Here is a 17,565-nt window from a genome sequence, read left to right on the forward strand (position 1 = left end):
TCATGGTACATTTGGTGTTATTCCATTGCTTGAGAACAAATGTCATTGGCAAGTGCAGGAGGATGGTTTCTTTTTAGGTTTTAATCATCTGGGAAAACTTTATTTTAAAAATTTCATGATTGGTAAGCAGTAATTCTTTAGTTTATAAGGGTGGATTGGAAGAATAAAAATAAAAATAAAAATAAAAATAAAAATTTCACAATGGTTGTATTAATGGACGTTAATTTCCAATAGACTGCAAGCAACTATGCTTATTATCCTTTTATTTACATGACACTGAAATCATCTATCCTTTTCATGAAATCAAAAGGTTTTCGATGAAATTTGAAGGTACTCATCCCTACGCAAAAGGCGAAAAACTTGTTCACACTCGATATATCCATAAAAATATAGTTTCGTACCGAGAAATAGTTATACTGCACCAACAAAGAGTTAAAATTTAAGGAACATATGATTTAAAATTTTTAAGTTTGACGTAAGTATTTTATAATTCTAGTTTTCCGTAAATTTCAGTCTTCTTGGTGAGAATCTACCACTTGAATTGATGAAGATTCAACCAAACTTTCAGCAAAAGGTATTCAATAACTTTCTCTTGAAGACCGTCTAAGAGTTTAACAGTTGACTCTACTACCTCACCGCAAGTAGCAGTAGACTGAGGTTTTTCATCACACTTTTGTATTCATCTTCTACATGTTCTCGAATGACTTGTGCAATAACCTCTTCATTAGTGACTAGGCATCACCATCAATCAAAGTGCATTTATCAAACATGTCTCTTTGTGTAGCTCATCAATCCTCTTTTTCACCTGCAGTAAAGAAGACACATTTGGATTAGTTTCATCAGTAGTGCAGTAGTAGTCAAATTGAACTTCTTGTGAACGATGTTGCATTTTAGCTACCTCTTGTTAAGCCTGGGGTCTTGGCGCGTTTATCTCGTTTTTCAACTACTGATGCTGCGATTATGACATTTTCCATTGGATCTCTTAAATCTTTTTTGATACGGTCTCATGAACACCTTTTTTGAGTCTTTTGTAAGTGCATCTCAAGTCTTCTTTGTGATCAAAATCAGAGTTTTATCTTACCGGCCATTACTGGGCTGTAATGTTCTATTTGTACTAAAAAGTGTTGGATTGTGCTCGGTAAGTCAAGATTTACAGGAAAGACCAGAAGTAGTGGTAGACATCCCAGCTTAATTTCTAAGCAAGGTGAGGTAAGGAAGCAGAGAAGAGGAAGTGAAAAATAGAGTTGGATTTTGTTTGAAAGTCTATGCCTTAAATATAGCTTTAACCTTGCTTGATCGGTATCAACAAAGCATTCCTTGAACAAGAAGAAAGATCCAAACAATGTTGTTGAAAATCATAAGGATATTTTGTCGAAATTGGATTCTAAGTTTGAGTCTGTCAAGAAAAGAAAAGATTGCTGAAAATACACAAACACTTGCTGAAATGATTGGTTGTGCCACCACCCATACAAAGTCCATGTAACAAAGGACCACATAACAAAGATTGGTTCATAACATATTTTCAACCTTTTACATAAGGAACGACTTTTGGGGCAGCAGATGTCTGCTGTAACATGTCGATGCTCTTGCCTCCAATACAGAGATATCGAGGCACCAATTTTGTCATAAGTTTGAGATGGCATATCCAGGTATTTGTGCATTAATAAGAACGAAACTTACTGTTGCACATGAGGCCAAATGTTGTACAGCAGCACCTATTTGAACAGCTTGATCATAAGAAGCAACGGCCCCTCAACTCCAAATGCTTATCGGTGGCTGATCCTTCTTGCTCATCATATCAGAGTCAGCAATCCCATGTATGTTTCAAAGAGAGACTTACAGGTGAAGAAACTCGCACTGCTAGGCATAGCAGCAGCACGCCAACTAAGAGGTGTGAACTGAGCATCGCGGAGGAGCTCGGGGAAGCACCATGTATGTTTCAAAGAGAGACTTACAGTTGAAGAAACTCGCACTGCTAGGCATAGCAGCAGCACGCCAACTAAGAGGTGTGAACTGAGCATGGAGGAGGAGCTCGGGGAAGCACCATGTATGTATCAAAGAGAGACTTACAGTTGAAGTCGCTAGCATTCGGTTGCAGCAAACTCGCACTGCTAGGCATAGCAGCGGCACGCCAACTAGAAGGTGTGAACTGAGCATGGCAGAGGAGCTTGGGGAAGCAGGGAAGGGTTCTGCTTTTTGACAGGGACAGAATGAAAGAAACTTTTATTATTAATGCTTCAGATTATGAACTTTTGAATACCAATTCATTAAGCATATGTATAACATTTAATATGGATGACTATTGTATGACGTACCGATGAGTTGTTTGTTTCCTCCTCCTTTATTTCTCCTCCATTTTCTTCATTCTACCAAAGTAACTTCTCCTTCCCTTCCTTTCAAGTTCTCAGGATCTAATATAAAACATACATAAAATGTCATTTTCGAGATACTGATCGAGGTCAAACATCAAATGGTGTTTACGAAACATTATCGTCAAAAGTCTTCTGAAAAAATTGTGAAAATTATCCGCACACTTGAGCATACATCACAACAAATGTTTGCCATTTTAATTTGTTTTTTCATTATTATGAAGCTTATTGTGATGAAACGGGATCACATCATCTACTCACTTCTACTTAACGTTCACAGAAAGTTCATTTGAGAATTCATCAAACACATTGTAAACAACACACGTAAATTTGGTTCCGAAGAAGCAAAATAATAGAGAAGAACCTGTCTTAGATAACGGTATATTATTCAGATCAAGGATCTGAAGCTTGTCTACTCCCGTGATATCTTCAACATATTGTTTAATCTCCACAGCTGAATCTTCAAGTTGAGGGCTCTCAAAGAGTTCGATAATTTTTAATGAATCAATATCCCCAAAATTAGGCGGAATCTTTGTAAGCTTACGACATTCCCACAGTGCTAATTTCTCAAGCACGGGAAAGGATTCCTCTGCAAACTCCCACTTAGCAAGAGTCTCGTCATTCAAGCCCAAATATTTTAGATTCACAAAGGTGTCTTCCTCCCCCATGTTCCATTCTTCCTCCTTGATGATTGTTGTAATAAGGAACAACTCTTTAAGGTTGGGCAATCTCGCTATTGTTGATAGTGAATCGGATGTTAGAGGAAAGTCACACAACTTCAATGTTTTCAAATTAGACGGGAAGTGAAAATCCTATAACCAATTTGTCTCTAAAGAGGGCCCAAAATCATTTGTCTTTGAACTTTCAAAAGCTACCCAGAGGCAATCTAGTTCAGTTAGAAAATCCAATTTTGGGAACCAATATCGCTCCATTGAATAATCACATGATTCCTTGAAACTAAATTCAATGTTTTGAAGATGAGTTAATACATAAAAATGATCCTAAACTTTACACTAAATTATAACTTTGATCTTAAACTTTGACAATGCACAAATATGATCTTTAGCTATTCAAAACTGTACAAATATGACCTCCAATCCTACATGTCAAAACACGTGTTCAACACGCAAAACTGGGCACATCCAACTTAAAATCTAAGGGCATAATATATAAATATGACCTTAAATTTTGACAGTGCACAAATATGACCTTTAACTATTCAAAATTATTCATTTGTCATTGCGAAAAAAGAGCAATATTGAAGCTTTATTAATTAGGTGGGTCAGCCTCATACGAAAAAATCGCGCGGGTATGTATATATATTTTAAAGCAGAAGGCGAATTTAAGTTATATAATATATTTAAATATAATTTATTTAAATATTAAATTAAAGATGAAACTATACTAATAATAAAAAAATTATAGTTTTAATAAAACGTTATTAAATTAACGTTATTAAGGATAGTAGTAGTAGTATATTAAATTAACGTTATCAAATTAACGTTATTACAATGTTATTAAGTTAACGTTATTAAAACATTATTAAATTAATGCAGGGGCAGACCTACGTGGCTGCCATGGGGTTCACCCAAACCCCCTCGGTAAAAAAATTACGTTATATATATAAGGTAGAAAATCTATATTTATGTACGTATATTAATGTTGAACCACATGAAACAAGACACTTAGATAGCCCAGTGGTGTTATTTGTTCTTCTTGGGCGCTTCCTTCAGCCTACTGCATGGGTTCGATTTTTTAATTAAAAAAAAAAGCTAGGTGTTGCAGCTATAGAAATAAAAATAATAATAATAATAATAATTAAAAAAAACGAAGCCTTTTTAACACAAAAAGTAAAATTTTGACAGTGCACAAATATGACCTTTAACTATTCAAAATTGCACAAATATGACCTCCCTGCAAGTCAGCCCTTTTAACGATGTGGCACCGTGTGATTGAATTACCTTTCCACGTAGGTGCGAGTGAAACTCACGCATGGAGTTGCAAAATCGGAGGTCATATTTGTACAAGTTTTGAATAGTTAAAGGTCCTATTTGTGCACTATCAAAGTTTAAGATCAAAGTTATCATTTGGTGTCAAGTTTAGGGTATTTTTATGTATTAATTCTTTAAAGATTGGGCAACCTTTTGAAAATATCCTTTGTTTCTTTCGAATAGGATAACACAAGTTTCCCTAATATTCTCAAGTTCTCAAACTTTTAAGTCCTCTGCTATCAAGTTCATCTGTATCCAAATCATAGAAAGAACAAGCAACCATGGACAGCATTCTCAACTTCAGAAGATCCCAAATACTCGGTAATAATACCAAGGTTGATTCTAGGTTTTTCGCCCGGAGGACTTCAAGATTCCAGAGGAATGAGATAGATGAAGGTAGAGATTTAACTTCTGTCCCAATGTATAAGTACCTCAAATGATTCAACATGCCTATTTCATTCAGCAAACAATCATTCACTATGATGAAAGAGGGATACAGGACCAACACTCTAAGAAGCCTCAAGTCTCTTAGGTGACATGTATCAGAAAGACGATCTTCCATCTTGTCTCCATTTATCGATAAGGAATAGAGGTGTTTACCAGAATGCCTTTTCATTTTTGAACTAAACAGGACAAAATTGTTAAGCTCAAAGTGCTCCTTATTATAGTCAATGTTTTACTATGCGTGGCATCAAATATGAAGAAGAAGGACCACTTGAACTTATCCCGCCAAACAACTTTTCCTCTCTTGCTTTTATCAAACAAAAGTCATGCACAAGATCATGAATTTGGCAAGTCGGGCACTTACCTATATCATTGAAAGCAATTACCAAGCTACTGGAAATTAAATTGTCCAAATAAACCTTCATCACTTCTTCCACACTCTTTATCCCTGTCTGTTCACCAAGCCCTTCAGCACGCCAAATTGCTTTCAGCACATCTCTGTCCATTACACTGTCCTTGGGATATCTTGCAAGGCAGAGAAAGTATGGCTTCAGGTGATGAGGTAAATGGTCATAGCTTAATCCTATAACCTTCCTTACATCAACTTCAGACTTTGTCTTTTCCCTCCCTGCAATGACTCCAGCAATCAGATCAGCCACCAAAGGAAGTCCCTTACAATTTTGGGCTATTTCTTTTCCAACATTCAGTAGTTCGTCAGGGCAACTCTCTTTTCCAAATGCCCTTTTCTCTAATAACTCCCAACTTTCTTCAGGTTTTAGCAATCGAAGGTTAAGAGGATCAGTGTAGCACTTTCCATGTAAAGCCACTTCCTTTTGTCGAGTCGTCAATATAATTCTACTTCCTTTCTCAACTTTAGGAAAAGGTCTGGTTAACTCATCCCATGTAGTAGTATCCCACACATCATCTAACACAATTAGGTACCTCTTTCTAATCAGATGTTTCCGTAGTATATCAGCAACATCAATATCCTTTCTGACCTTCAAATCCCCAGTAACTTGATTAAAAAGTTTCATCAACAACTTCTTCTCGTCATATTCTTGGCCGACTGTGAGCCATGCACGAAGGTCGAAATGACTACAAACTCGTTCATCATTGTATACTTTGTATGCCAAAGTAGTTTTGCCCTGAACCCGGCATACCAGTGATTGAGATGACATCTAGATCCTTCAGTCCATTGGTGAGCTTACAAATCAACCAGTTTGTCTCCACCTTAAAACCTACAAGTATTTTACCAGTTGTCAATGATTTTCTTTCAACTGGATTCTTGGGAGAGTTTACAACAATGAGGCTCTTGTTCTTGGGATTCTTCTCCGGTAATTGGGAGACATCTTCTTTGATAAACCTGACCTTTTTTATGGTGATGGGAAGTGAGAAAATAAGATGTAAGAGACCATTATCTCTTACGATAATTGAATCAATGACATCTTTAGCCTCATATGCCACATCAAAAACATGTGCCCAGAGATCTTTATACATTCACGAAGAATGATCTTACGAATTCTAGGTCTTCTTTCACCAGTCTAATTTCTTCCTTTATCAAAGCAATTGAATAAGAATCGGAATCTAGCAGATCATTCAAGTGGATGAGTAGAAGATGCATGGGGAAGCAACATTGATATGAGTCCGGGGCTTTCAGATAAACATATTTGAGATCTTCCTTGAGGAGTTCAATATTTTTCAGCAAGTCTAGAGTTGTACGACTTGTTTCATTGGTACTCTCTTCGTTCCTTGATTTTTCTTCTAAGTCGTGAATGAGAGTTGATACCTCCCTGATAAGTGCGGCCGCACGTGCCAAAAGATCAAATAATTTGTCATGATGAATAATTTCCTTGGGCAGATCAGTAAGAATAATCAATAGGAACTCTATCATGACATGAATGTTTCGAGGCCCTGAAGTGCTTGCGGTAATAACAGTTACCACGTGCTCTTGTAGATGAATCAGATACTCTCTCAGAACTTCCGGAGAGGTTTCAAGGAGTTGCTTACTAAAGCGTCCAACTTCTGCTGATGGTGAAGCTTTCAAATTTGTAAAACATATGTGCATGACCTCCAGTTCAACTGGAATAATCTTCATGAGTAGATGTGGTAGCTTGAAGAGACGAGAGTCTCCATCAATCCGAACATCCCAAAGGAAGAGTGCAACTCTCTCAGCGATGAGTTGAAACTGAGGCGAGACATATTGAACAATGTCGTGCTCAATGCAACCAATCACTATCAGCCCATGGAAATCTTTCATGTTGCCAGACACATTCTGAAGAATCTCATACTGAGACGAGAATACTTGGATATATGATGGAGATTCAGGAGGAGGAAGTTCAACTGCTCCTCAGTCATGGTGGCACTTGATGTAGAATGATAACACGAGATGATACAATCATCGATATTATCCATGAGGCTAGGAAGGACATGATTCATGTTGTATTTACACCCGACGTTGTTGCCAACATCGTTCAAAAGTGATCGAACCATATCTTTAACCTCTTGACTTAAAGCAGTCACTCTTATCTTCAAACTGATCCAAATCAGAATAAGAAAGCTGGACGTAGGTACAAATAAATGCCAGCTCAAGTCTCATCAGCCTTTCAATTAGATACACATTAACAACATTTTGATCTTTTTCATTCTTTAACCTCTCCATGAAATCCAGAACGTTGACAACGTCCTTGCGAAGAGCAGAAAATGACACCTGCCAAACGACCAAATATCATATCAAATTTTCATAGCCAACATATATACCATGCAATATTTACTCTATATAGGCAACCAACACATGCACACGTATTTTGTATGAATTTGATGTTATTCTTATCTGACCTTGTTATATGCTTTATCTTCTACCAAAAAAATTCAAATAACACAAATCAAAATAATGGGGAAAAGCTCCAAATATACTATAAGACTTAAACCAAATATGCCCTCCCCTAAAAAAAAAAAGGGTTATTTATACCCGTGGCGTAACACCAATGATTCCAATATGCCCTTTTTGACTAATGGAAGTGAAATAGTCGATGTTAAAATTATTTTTCTAATTCTTTATTTTTCGTTAAAACAAAAGCCATATGGATTCAATTAAAGGAAAAATGGACAGAATTATCCCATGTACTTTCAAAACTTATATACATCTAATCTCCATTTTACAATCTGAACAAAAAATTGACCTTTCAGTGAATTGTAATTTCCGGATAATTAACACATAGTTCAATAACTTAAATGGGACAAAATTTTAATTTTGTGACCATACTAATACAACAAGTAAAGTTCAGTGATTTTAGTGAGTCAAAATTAGTTTATATAAGTAACTAATTAACAGATACATAGTAAGTAAAGTTGAGTGATCATGACATACCTCAAAATAATTTGTTTTCCCTATCTCTATTTCTCCTTGTTTTTCCATGACTGTAAGTGTCTTTCAAGTTTCACTAGCCAAATTCTCCGGATCTGATGTAAAAAGGAAAGAAACATAAAATTAATTTCATGGCAGAAAACGTATGTTTTTGCACGTTCAATTATTTTCCATCTCAAAAATTTCTACTCTAATGAGTGAAGATACATATGTAACACTAATTTTTAAGTTATTATTAGAGACTAACCTTTCTAGTTGATGAAAAATCTGAAATGGCTGCTGTTTGTTTTTGTGTATGACTATATTAACTTGATAACATATGTGTGGAGGAGAAGATAAAGAGAGAAGGGTTAGGCAGAAAAATATGTTTGGACTAGTCATCACATGCAGCATTGATTGTAAGAGTATAATGTGCCTTCCCCTTTCCAGCAAACTATTAGCTTTGATAAAATTTGTGTGGAGGAGAAGATACACAGAAAAGAGGGTGGGCAATAATATGTTTGAACTAGTCAACATGCAGCATTGATGGTAAGAAATGTAGATAGCTGAAAGGACTTAAATGTTCGTTTTGAATTCACTTCAAGTCTATTTATCTTTGAAGATTAGTCAAATTGAGTCTTGTCTAGCGAAATGTAACAAGTAAAATAAACGGAGGGAGTAAGATAAGTATCCAGTACTCCTCGAACTATGGTCAGAGTTGCTACGATACGCTCCAACTTCACAGGGTTCCTATTACACCCCTGAACTCAATTTTAGCGTATTTTTGTCACTCTTTTGTGCTGATGTGGAACCTTGATTACATAAAATGGAGCCCACGTCAAAGATGTACATTAGCTAAAAAGGTTGACAAAAATACGCTAAAATTTAGTTCGGGGGTAATAGGACACCCATGAAGTCGGACTGTGTCGTAGCAAATTTGGTGGGGTACTAGATGCTTTACTCTTTCTTTTTTCTCGTCACTCAATCACAAGTAGCTCGAAATTACGTATCTACTTATAGTACTTTATCTGCTCTCATCACTTTCTCACATAATTTGATCGGTATTTTAGTTCTTGAATTTATGTTTTGAATTTGATACGAGTTTAAGTTATATACACTACGTGCAGAGATTCTTGATTGCTGGAAAACTGCACCGTGCACTACAACATAAAGGTAGACAATACGGCGGCCGCAGCTATGGCAATGTTTTCAGTGGCTTTGTTATAGAAACTCTATCAGAAGCATTTGGTGTTTGCAGGTCAGTGTTTTTGACACGAAACATAAATATATTATACACGAAAATTAAACCACTAAAATTTCTTCCATAATTTCAAGAATAGAACGAGTCAGTGCTAAGAACCTTAAATAACGAATCCAACAAGCATATGCCATGCTAAGTTGGAAAAAGAAAAGGTTCATGAATCTTGTTGACTAGAGGAAAATTCGACTAGTAATTTGCAATAATTTGCAAAGGGGTCATAGGTTCAAGCCGTGAATGCGACATTCCTAGTACATTTTTTAATTTATTTGTGATTTCACCATTGCTATCAAGTTTAAATTCTGAATCCGTCTTTATAATGACAAGATGACATAAGAGGTCACATTATTAGTGTTCAAAAAAGGCTTAAAGTAATTCGACCACCTTCCTCACAAGAACAACAACAACAACAAGGACGACATGGTCCTATGAATGGAATAAAAGAGACAATTTGCTCGGCTAAGGTTAGACAGAACATCGATGATCCCTCTCGTGCTGACATTTACAACCCACACGCAGGGCGTTTTAGCACTGTCACTAGTTTCACTTTGCCTATTCTCCGCTTCCTCAAACTCAGTGCTTCTCAGGGAGTTCTCTACAGAGTAAGTCATCACTTTCCGTCAAGTTCTATGCACTGACGTTTTATAAAAAAAAATTATACAATCATGCTACCAACGTAAAAATATCTTTACGATGTGGTATATAAATATAACTTAAATCCGTTGAAAATTAACTACTAGTAGTAATATAAGTTCTATAGTTACGTCATTGAAGTGACAACAGTAAAGGTTGAAAACTATCTAGTAAAAGTTACTAGAATACTATTTCGCCGTTTGTGAAATGATGAGTTTATGTCTTTGCTTTTTTGACAATAAATAATCAGGAATCCTATCTTCTTTTATACTGAACGTATTGGACTCTGAATTAACATACAAGTGCAGAAACAAGATTTCCGTTCTGCAACATCATCAGCATATAGAAATTCTTAAACACTTTCTGAGAAAGCGTCAGTGCACGCTATCTTGTTCTTCTGACACTCTTTACTAACAGTTGTTTATATTTTCAAAGAGTAAAGCATCTAGTATTCTCTGAACTATTATCAAATTTTCTACGACATACTCCAACTTCAAGGGGGCCTATTACCCCCCAACTAAATTTTTAACGTATTTTTGCCAACCTTTTTAGCTGACTTGTGCCCCATTAAAGGTGCCACGTCGGTACAGAAGGGTGACAAAAATACGATAAAATTGAGCTCAGGGGGTAATAGGAGAAGTTGGAGTATGTCGTAGCAACTTTGTTCATAGTTCCAGGGCGTACTGAATGCTTATCTCTTTTTCGAATTAGGGCAGAACTAACTCCATGATGACACCTCACTGGTATTCGAGTGCACACAGCATAGTGTACATAACAAGGGGAGAATCAAGAATGCAAGGAGGACAAGCAGTGTTAGATGAGCAAGTCAGAGAATATGGCATTGAACCTGGTCGTTGGATCTCATTAGCTTGAGATTTTATCCTCTTTAAACACCTACTTGACTTAGTCTAACACCAACTGTTCTTTGTTATGTGCAAAACCAGTAAAGGAAAAGAAAAACAAAATGAACAAACTTGTCAGTGTACTTGTGGCATATATATATATAGATGTATGGAAGGATCTCGTAGATTTGAACCGACAAAATAATGAAGCATGAGCCATAATGGGTGATTTTAATTGTGTCCTAACAAGGATGAAGGAGTTGGAAGCGCAGCGAGGATGGTTGAAACAAGGGCTGCAGGACTGCAACAAGTTCAAATATTACAACATGTGGAGTTTGGCCACTGACTTCAAGGAAAGGGTGAAAATAGTTGGTTACCAACTGAATCGGTTTAAAAGGGTATTATTTCTGTTAAATAAAGAGAATTTCAGTGAAGTTGAGACTCAAACACAACAAGCATGGGAATCACTTACTCAGGTTCAATATCAGATCTGAGCAGACCCTCACAACACCATGTTGTTTGAGGAAGAGGAGATTAGCAAGTGACTGACTACCAACAGAAAAGGAAAGCCAGTACGGCCTTTCTAAGACAAAAGGGCAAAATCAAATGGCTAAATAACGGACATATAAAAAACAAAGTCCTTTCACAGTTTGATGAGGGAAAGAAGGAATGCTAACAAAATCTTTTCAATTACAAACATGAATGGCCAGCAGCTAACCAACATGGAAGAGATGGCCAAAGTATTTATTGACTACTATACAAGCCTGTTAGGAGCTATTTTGTTTTTTTAGCAACGAAGTGTTGAATGGTGGTATAATTGTTGTTCGAAGAGTTATTTTGGCATTTGATTTGAACAGCGTCCTGTTTCTGTCCATAGACCCGTGGTCTATGAAATGAGAATGCCCTAGATATATTTCAATTTTCAGACGTATGAAATTCTTTTAAAACATGATTGCTGAAATAGTGAAAATTGAAATATTAATAGCTAATTAGTTTGATTAGGTGCACTAGTTTGATTTTTAGCAATTGTTGTGTTTTGATATTTTGCATGTTCGATTTTGATTCAATTATTGTATGTTTGTGTAGTGAACTATTTAATGGTGGGGTGTTTATTAATTTTTTATTTTTATTTTTATTTTTTTTGGGGAGGGGGGGGGGGGGGGAGTTCATTTGATCATTGAGATATTTCTGTTGATAGACTTGTGGTCTATGAACTGAAAATGGGAAATTTGTTCTTTAGGTGTAGACTGTGTTGAAAATGGGTAGAAAAAATGCTATTCCTAAACAGAAAGACGATACCGCTGGTAGTATTAGAAAAAGAAGAGCTGCAGCAGTTGAAAAAGTGTCAAAAAGAAAGAAAATTGAAGAGTCGGTGTCTGAATCAGATTCAGAGTTAAAGGAGATAAGCGACTACGTCGATTCTAGTGAAGATGTTGCCAAGCAGAGTGTCAGTGGTGACAGTGAAGAGTGCGAGGGAAGTGGGAGTAATAGTGATGATGGGGATAATGATTCGTTGTCCGTGTCATATCTTTCAAGGTGCATTTCTGTGGAGCGGTATGACCTTCGAATGATAATTGACAAGGTCGGATCTTTCCCAGCAAAGATATCGGTCAAATCAAGAATGGCTGCTTATTGAGAATTTAAGCAAATTCTTGTCGACCAAGAATTGAAGAAAAGATTCAAGCGGTCCTATTTTGGACACCTGAGAAACCTGCCGGAACATCTCAAGTTCAATGGGAAGTTGGTCCATTATTTGCTGTTGCGACGCATTAAGAACGATAAGATACGTCATGAGATGTGGTTCTGCGTTAACAAGCCTGTCTGTTTTGGCTTGAAAGAGTTTTGTTTGATCACGGGGTTGAACTGCTCATCATACCCCAATGAATAAAAAATGAAGAAGGTGTTAGCAAAGGGGGACAATTTTTGTTTTAAGGTGACAAAAAACAAAAACATCACAGCGGCCAACTTGTTACACCTGATCAGAGGGAATAAGCTGAACGAGGACCAGAAGTTCAAGTCTTGTCTACTATGGTTCTTGCACACCATGTTGCTTGCGAAAGATTTGACGAAAGTTGTCGACACAAAATTGATTCAAATGGTCAACTCTTTGAGTTTCTTCGAGAAGTATCCGTCGGGGAAAGAGATATTTCAACTGACCATGGACTATCTGAAGAAGAAAAGTGACCTGAAGAAGCAGAAGGAAGTATTTGATGAGAAGCAGAAGGCATCCTATGCTCTATTCAGATTTTCCTGGGCATTCATGGTATCTACCATAAACCCTTTAGTGAGTTTATCGTAGATTATCATTTCATTTATACAATGTCATAGACTCATAGTTATTTTTTTCACTGCTGTACTGCTTACAGATTTAGATCTATGAGGCCTTTCCTCATCTTGGATAATTTGTTGGAAAATCAATGGATGAGCCCTTACCCATCCCCCGCATCCTCAGATGGCATACTTCAAAAAGCGACAAGATAATCAAAGGCGACCCATTCAAGTATAAAGGAAAAGTCTCCGGCTTCATCGCCGTCGCCGGTCTCCGGCTTCGTCGCCGTCGCCGGTCCACGGCTTTGGCGCCGGCGCCGATATCTGGCTCCATCGCCGTCGCCGATCTACGGCGCCGACCCTACCACCGGTCACCGCCGTACCCCCTCTCTCCCCTGCGCCTCGGTTTCCGGCCTTGTCGCTGTCGCCGACCGCCGGTCACCGACGCCGACCGCCGGGACTGACCGCCGGTCACCGACCTCCGTCGCTGAGATACGGTTCCCCCCTCTGTACCCTTCCCACCCCACCCCCACCCCCACCCCTTCTCTGTCCAGACCGCCCCCCCCTTCCTCCGGCGCCGTTACAACATTGCAGCAGCCGAAGCTCGGTCTTCAGCTGCACCGCCGCTCCATCGTCAGCAGCCGCGGATACATCTCTGTAGCGATCCTCCGGCAGTAGGTCGAAGCGGGGCTTGGTTGCCGGCTTGGTCTACAAGTGAAATCTGGTGACTTCTAACCTTTGCTTATTTCATTCTTCATTCTGCATTCTTTCATTCTTCATATTATACTAGTAATTGAGTATAGTTTGGTTGCTGGAATATTTCCTTGAATTTGTGCGAGCCTTGTATTACTTGCTGCTGCTTTACTATTGACTTGCGTGGGATTTGTGAACATTGTTTGTTGTCTGTTGTTGCTGTTGCTGTGGTCGCTTCTTAGTTTTGCTTCGGGAGTAGTCCTTTGAACGTGTGTGTGCCTTGTATCTCCTAGCTGCTGCTTTGATATTGACACCGGGTATATCCTTATATTTTCCTATTTTTTCGTGTAGTTGTGGCTGTGGGTGGTAATGGGTGGTTAGGGTCATGTCCGAGGGGGTTGGGGCGTGGGGCTGTGGCGGGGGCGGGAGATGGGGAGAGAGCGGGAGTGGGTGGGAGGCCAAGGTTTGGCCGAGGGGGGGTAGTGGAGGGCGCGTGGATAGCGACGGTAGGCTGAGGGTTGGGTCTTGGAATATAGGGACCCTTCAGGGGAAGTCCATAGAGCTGGTGAAGATTCTTAGGAAGAGAAGGATCAACCTTGCGTGTGTCCAAGAGACCAAGTGGGTAGGGTCTAAGGCTAGGGATGTGGACGGTTACAAGCTGTGGTACTCTGGGAGCGACAGGCGTAGGAATGGAGTTGGCATCTTGGTAGATGAAGAGCTTAGAGGTCAGGTAGTGGAGGTGAAGAGGATCAACGATAGGTTGATGACTATTAAGTTGGTTATTCGGGGGTTTACCCTGAACGTGTGTAGTGCCTATGCGCCGCATGTGGGATCGGAGGGGGAGGAGAAGATGCGGTTCTGGGAGGCTTTAGAGGACGTGGTGAGAGGCGTGCCCAGTTCGGAGAAGATTGTGGTAGCAGGGGATTTCAACGGGCACATCGGGGCGCTACCGGGAGGCTTTGGGGATGTGCATGGTGGTTTTGGTTTTGGGGAGAGAAATGAAGAGGGGGCGACCCTATTGGAGTTTGCGAGGGCGTTTGGGCTGGTGGTGGTGAACTCGGGCTTCCCGAAGAAGGACGAGCACCTGATCACTTTTCGGAGCGCGATAGCCAGGACCCAGATTGACTTTTTGTTGCTTAGGAAAGGGGATAGGGCGTTGTGTAAAGACTGTAAAGTCATCCCGAGTGAGAATCTTTCGACCCAACATAGGCTCTTGGTTATGGATTTGGGTATAAAGAAGAATAGAAAGAGGAGGAGTGAGGAGTGTAGACCGAGAATTAAGTGGGGCGGTTTGACGCCAGTGAATGCGTGGGAGATAGGGGAGAGGTTGGCGGGAATGGGGGTGTGGGAGTGTAGGGGGGATGTGGATAATATGTGGGACAGGGCGGCAACGTGCATCAGGGAGAATGCAAGGGAGGTGTTGGGTGTTTCTAGGGGCCGGGCCGGACATCATCGGGGAGATTGGTGGTGGAATGAAGAGGTGGGGAAGAAAGTGGAGACCAAGAAAGAGGCGTATGCTAAGTTGGTGGAAAGTAAGGACGAAGAAGAGAAGCGGGTAAACAGGAAAGAGTACAAGCTAGCGAGGAAGGAGGCGAAGTCAGCGGTCACGGCAGCTAAGACGGCCGCTTTTGAGAGCTTGTATGCAGGGTTACAGAGGAAAGGAGGGGAGAAAAAGTTGTTCCGACTCGCTAAGGCTAGGGAGAGGAAGGGTCGTGACCTCGATCAGGTGAGGTGCATTAAGGGGGAGGACGGTAGAGTGTTGGTGGAGGACGGCCACATAAAGAAGAGATGGCAGTCGTACTTTCATAGGCTCTTGAATGACGAGGGGGACAGAGCTATTGTGTTAGGGGAACTGGAGCACTCAGGGGAGTGTCGGGATTTTAGCTATTGTAGACGTTTTAAGGTAGACGAGGTTAGACAGGCAGTCCGCAGGATGCGAAGGGGTAGGGCGACGGGGCCGGATGAGATACCGGTGGAGTTTTGGAAGTTCGTTGGAGAGGCTGGTGTAAGGTGGTTGACTGCATTGTTCAATGAAATTTTCAGGACGGCAAAGATGCCCGAGGCGTGGAGGTGGAGTACCATGATCCCCCTCTATAAGAATAAGGGGGACATTCAGTGTTGCAATAACTATAGGGGGATTAAGTTACTGAGTCACTCTATGAAGATCTGGGAGAGAGTGGTCGAGGTGAGGCTGAGACGGATAGTGTCTATCTCGGAAAACCAGTTCGGATTTATGCCCGGCCGCTCGACGACAGAGGCAATCCACCTGGTACGGAGGTTGGTGGAGCAGTATAGGGAGAGGAAGAAGGATCTGCACATGGTGTTCATCGACCTGGAAAAGGCGTACGACAAAGTCCCCAGGGAAGTACTTTGGAGATGCCTGGAGGTGAGTGGAGTACCGCAGGCATATATCAGAGTAATTAAGGATATGTATGAGGGAGCGAAAATCCAGGTGAGGATGGCGGGAGGAGACTCAGAGCATTTCACTGTCCTGACAGGATTGCACCAGGGATCTACTCTTAGTCCCTTTTTGTTTGCGTTAGTAATGGATGTGTTGACGCGGCGTATCCAAGGGGAGGTGCCGTGGTGTATGCTTTTTGCAGACGATGTAGTCCTGATAGATGAGACTCGAGGGGGTGTGAATGACAAATTAGAGTTGTGGAGGCAAACTCTGGAGTCTAAAGGGTTCAGGGTGAGCAGAACCAAGACAGAGTATGTGGAATGTAAGTTTAATGACGTGAGGCGGGAGAATGAGGTAGTAGTGAGGCTAGAAGCACAGGAGGTAGGGAAGAGGGATAAGTTCAAGTATCTCGGGTCCGTGATCCAGAGTAACGGTGAGATTGACGAGGATGTCTCGCACCGTATTGGGGCGGGATGGATGAAGTGGAAACTCGCATCGGGGGTGCTGTGTGATAAGAAGGTGCCGCCCAAGCTTAAAGGCAAATTCTATAGGGTGGTAGTCCGTCCGGCCTTGCTGTATGGAGCGGAGTGTTGGCCAGTTAAGAACTCCCACATCCAAAGAATGAAGGTGGCAGAAATGCGGATGTTGCGCTGGATGTGTGGACTGACCCGAGGGGATAGAGTTCGGAATGAGACTATCCGGGAGAAGGTTGGTGTGACTTCAGTGGAGTGTAAGATGCGGGAAGCACGATTGAGATGGTTCGGACACGTGAAGAGGAGGGGCACGGATGCCCCGGTCCGTAGGTGTGAGAGGCTAGCGTTGGATGGTTTTAGACGGGGTAGGGGTAGACCGAAGAAGTACTGGGGTGAGGTGATTAGGCGGGACATGGAACAGTTACAGCTCACCGAGGACATGACCCTAGATAGGAAGGTATGGAAGATGCGAATTACGGCAGAGGATTAGGGCCAGTTCGGGTCGCTAGTGTAGGGAATAAATTGGTGGGGGTGTATTCCTGTTATGATTCCGTATTCAATGTTCCGTGTTCCGTGTTCCATGTTTATTACGAATATGTGTGCTTTCCTCTGCTGTATATTCCTGCATTCCTGCTTTACTCTGTTTTATATTCCTTATGGGTGCCGTATCTATGTTATGTCATCTGCTTCTGTGCTGTACTATGTGTTTGTGTGATATCTCGTGACTTGAGCCGGGGGTCTTTCGGAAACAGCCTTTCTACTTCATCAGAGGTAGAGGTATGGACTGCGTACATCTTACCCCCCCAGACCCCACTAAGTGGGAATACACTGGGTTTGTTGTTGTTGTTAT

At 40.5% G+C, this 17,565-nt stretch overlaps 1 protein-coding gene and 1 long non-coding RNA gene across 3 annotated transcripts; both read right to left on the reverse strand.

Annotated features, from left to right (window-relative positions):
- Nucleotides 1-205: 205 nt before the first annotated feature.
- LOC107853731 lies at nucleotides 206-4,214 on the reverse strand. Of its 2 annotated transcripts, none has more exons than XR_007053353.1 (4): nucleotides 2,734-4,214; nucleotides 2,316-2,411; nucleotides 1,681-2,189; nucleotides 206-805 (listed from the first exon to the last, which is right to left on the reverse strand). It is a non-coding gene; the product is annotated as an uncharacterized LOC107853731 (long non-coding RNA). The 2 variants fall into 2 exon arrangements; XR_007053352.1 differs by having other exon boundaries at nucleotides 899-2,189; nucleotides 2,734-3,451.
- A 354-nt stretch (nucleotides 4,215-4,568) lies between these two features.
- LOC107864520 lies at nucleotides 4,569-8,219 on the reverse strand. Its single transcript, XM_047408111.1, has 6 exons — nucleotides 8,172-8,219; nucleotides 7,304-7,511; nucleotides 6,321-7,144; nucleotides 6,047-6,172; nucleotides 5,169-5,949; nucleotides 4,569-4,810 (listed from the first exon to the last, which is right to left on the reverse strand). Exons 1-6 carry the CDS (start codon nucleotides 8,217-8,219, stop codon nucleotides 4,569-4,571), a joined length of 2,229 nt encoding a protein of 742 aa, XP_047264067.1.
- Between the last annotated feature and the right edge of the window lie 9,346 nt (nucleotides 8,220-17,565).

The sequence above is a fragment of the Capsicum annuum genome, chromosome 3 (assembly GCF_002878395.1).
Source record: "Capsicum annuum cultivar UCD-10X-F1 chromosome 3, UCD10Xv1.1, whole genome shotgun sequence".
NCBI classification, from domain to species: domain Eukaryota; kingdom Viridiplantae; phylum Streptophyta; class Magnoliopsida; order Solanales; family Solanaceae; genus Capsicum; species Capsicum annuum.

Excerpts from the sequence above, each read along its gene's own strand:
- LOC107864520 (XM_047408111.1), bottom strand. The coding sequence starts at position 8,219 with ATGGAAAAACAAGGAGAAATAGAGATAGGGAAAACAAATTATTTTGAG. Across the intron at positions 7,512-8,171 it reads GGAAAACAAATTATTTTGAG|GTGTCATTTTCTGCTCTTCG; the intron begins GTATGTCATGAT and ends GTCGTTTGGCAG. Across the intron at positions 5,950-6,046 it reads TGACAACTGGTAAAATACTT|GGCAAAACTACTTTGGCATA; the intron begins GTAGGTTTTAAG and ends TGCCGGGTTCAG.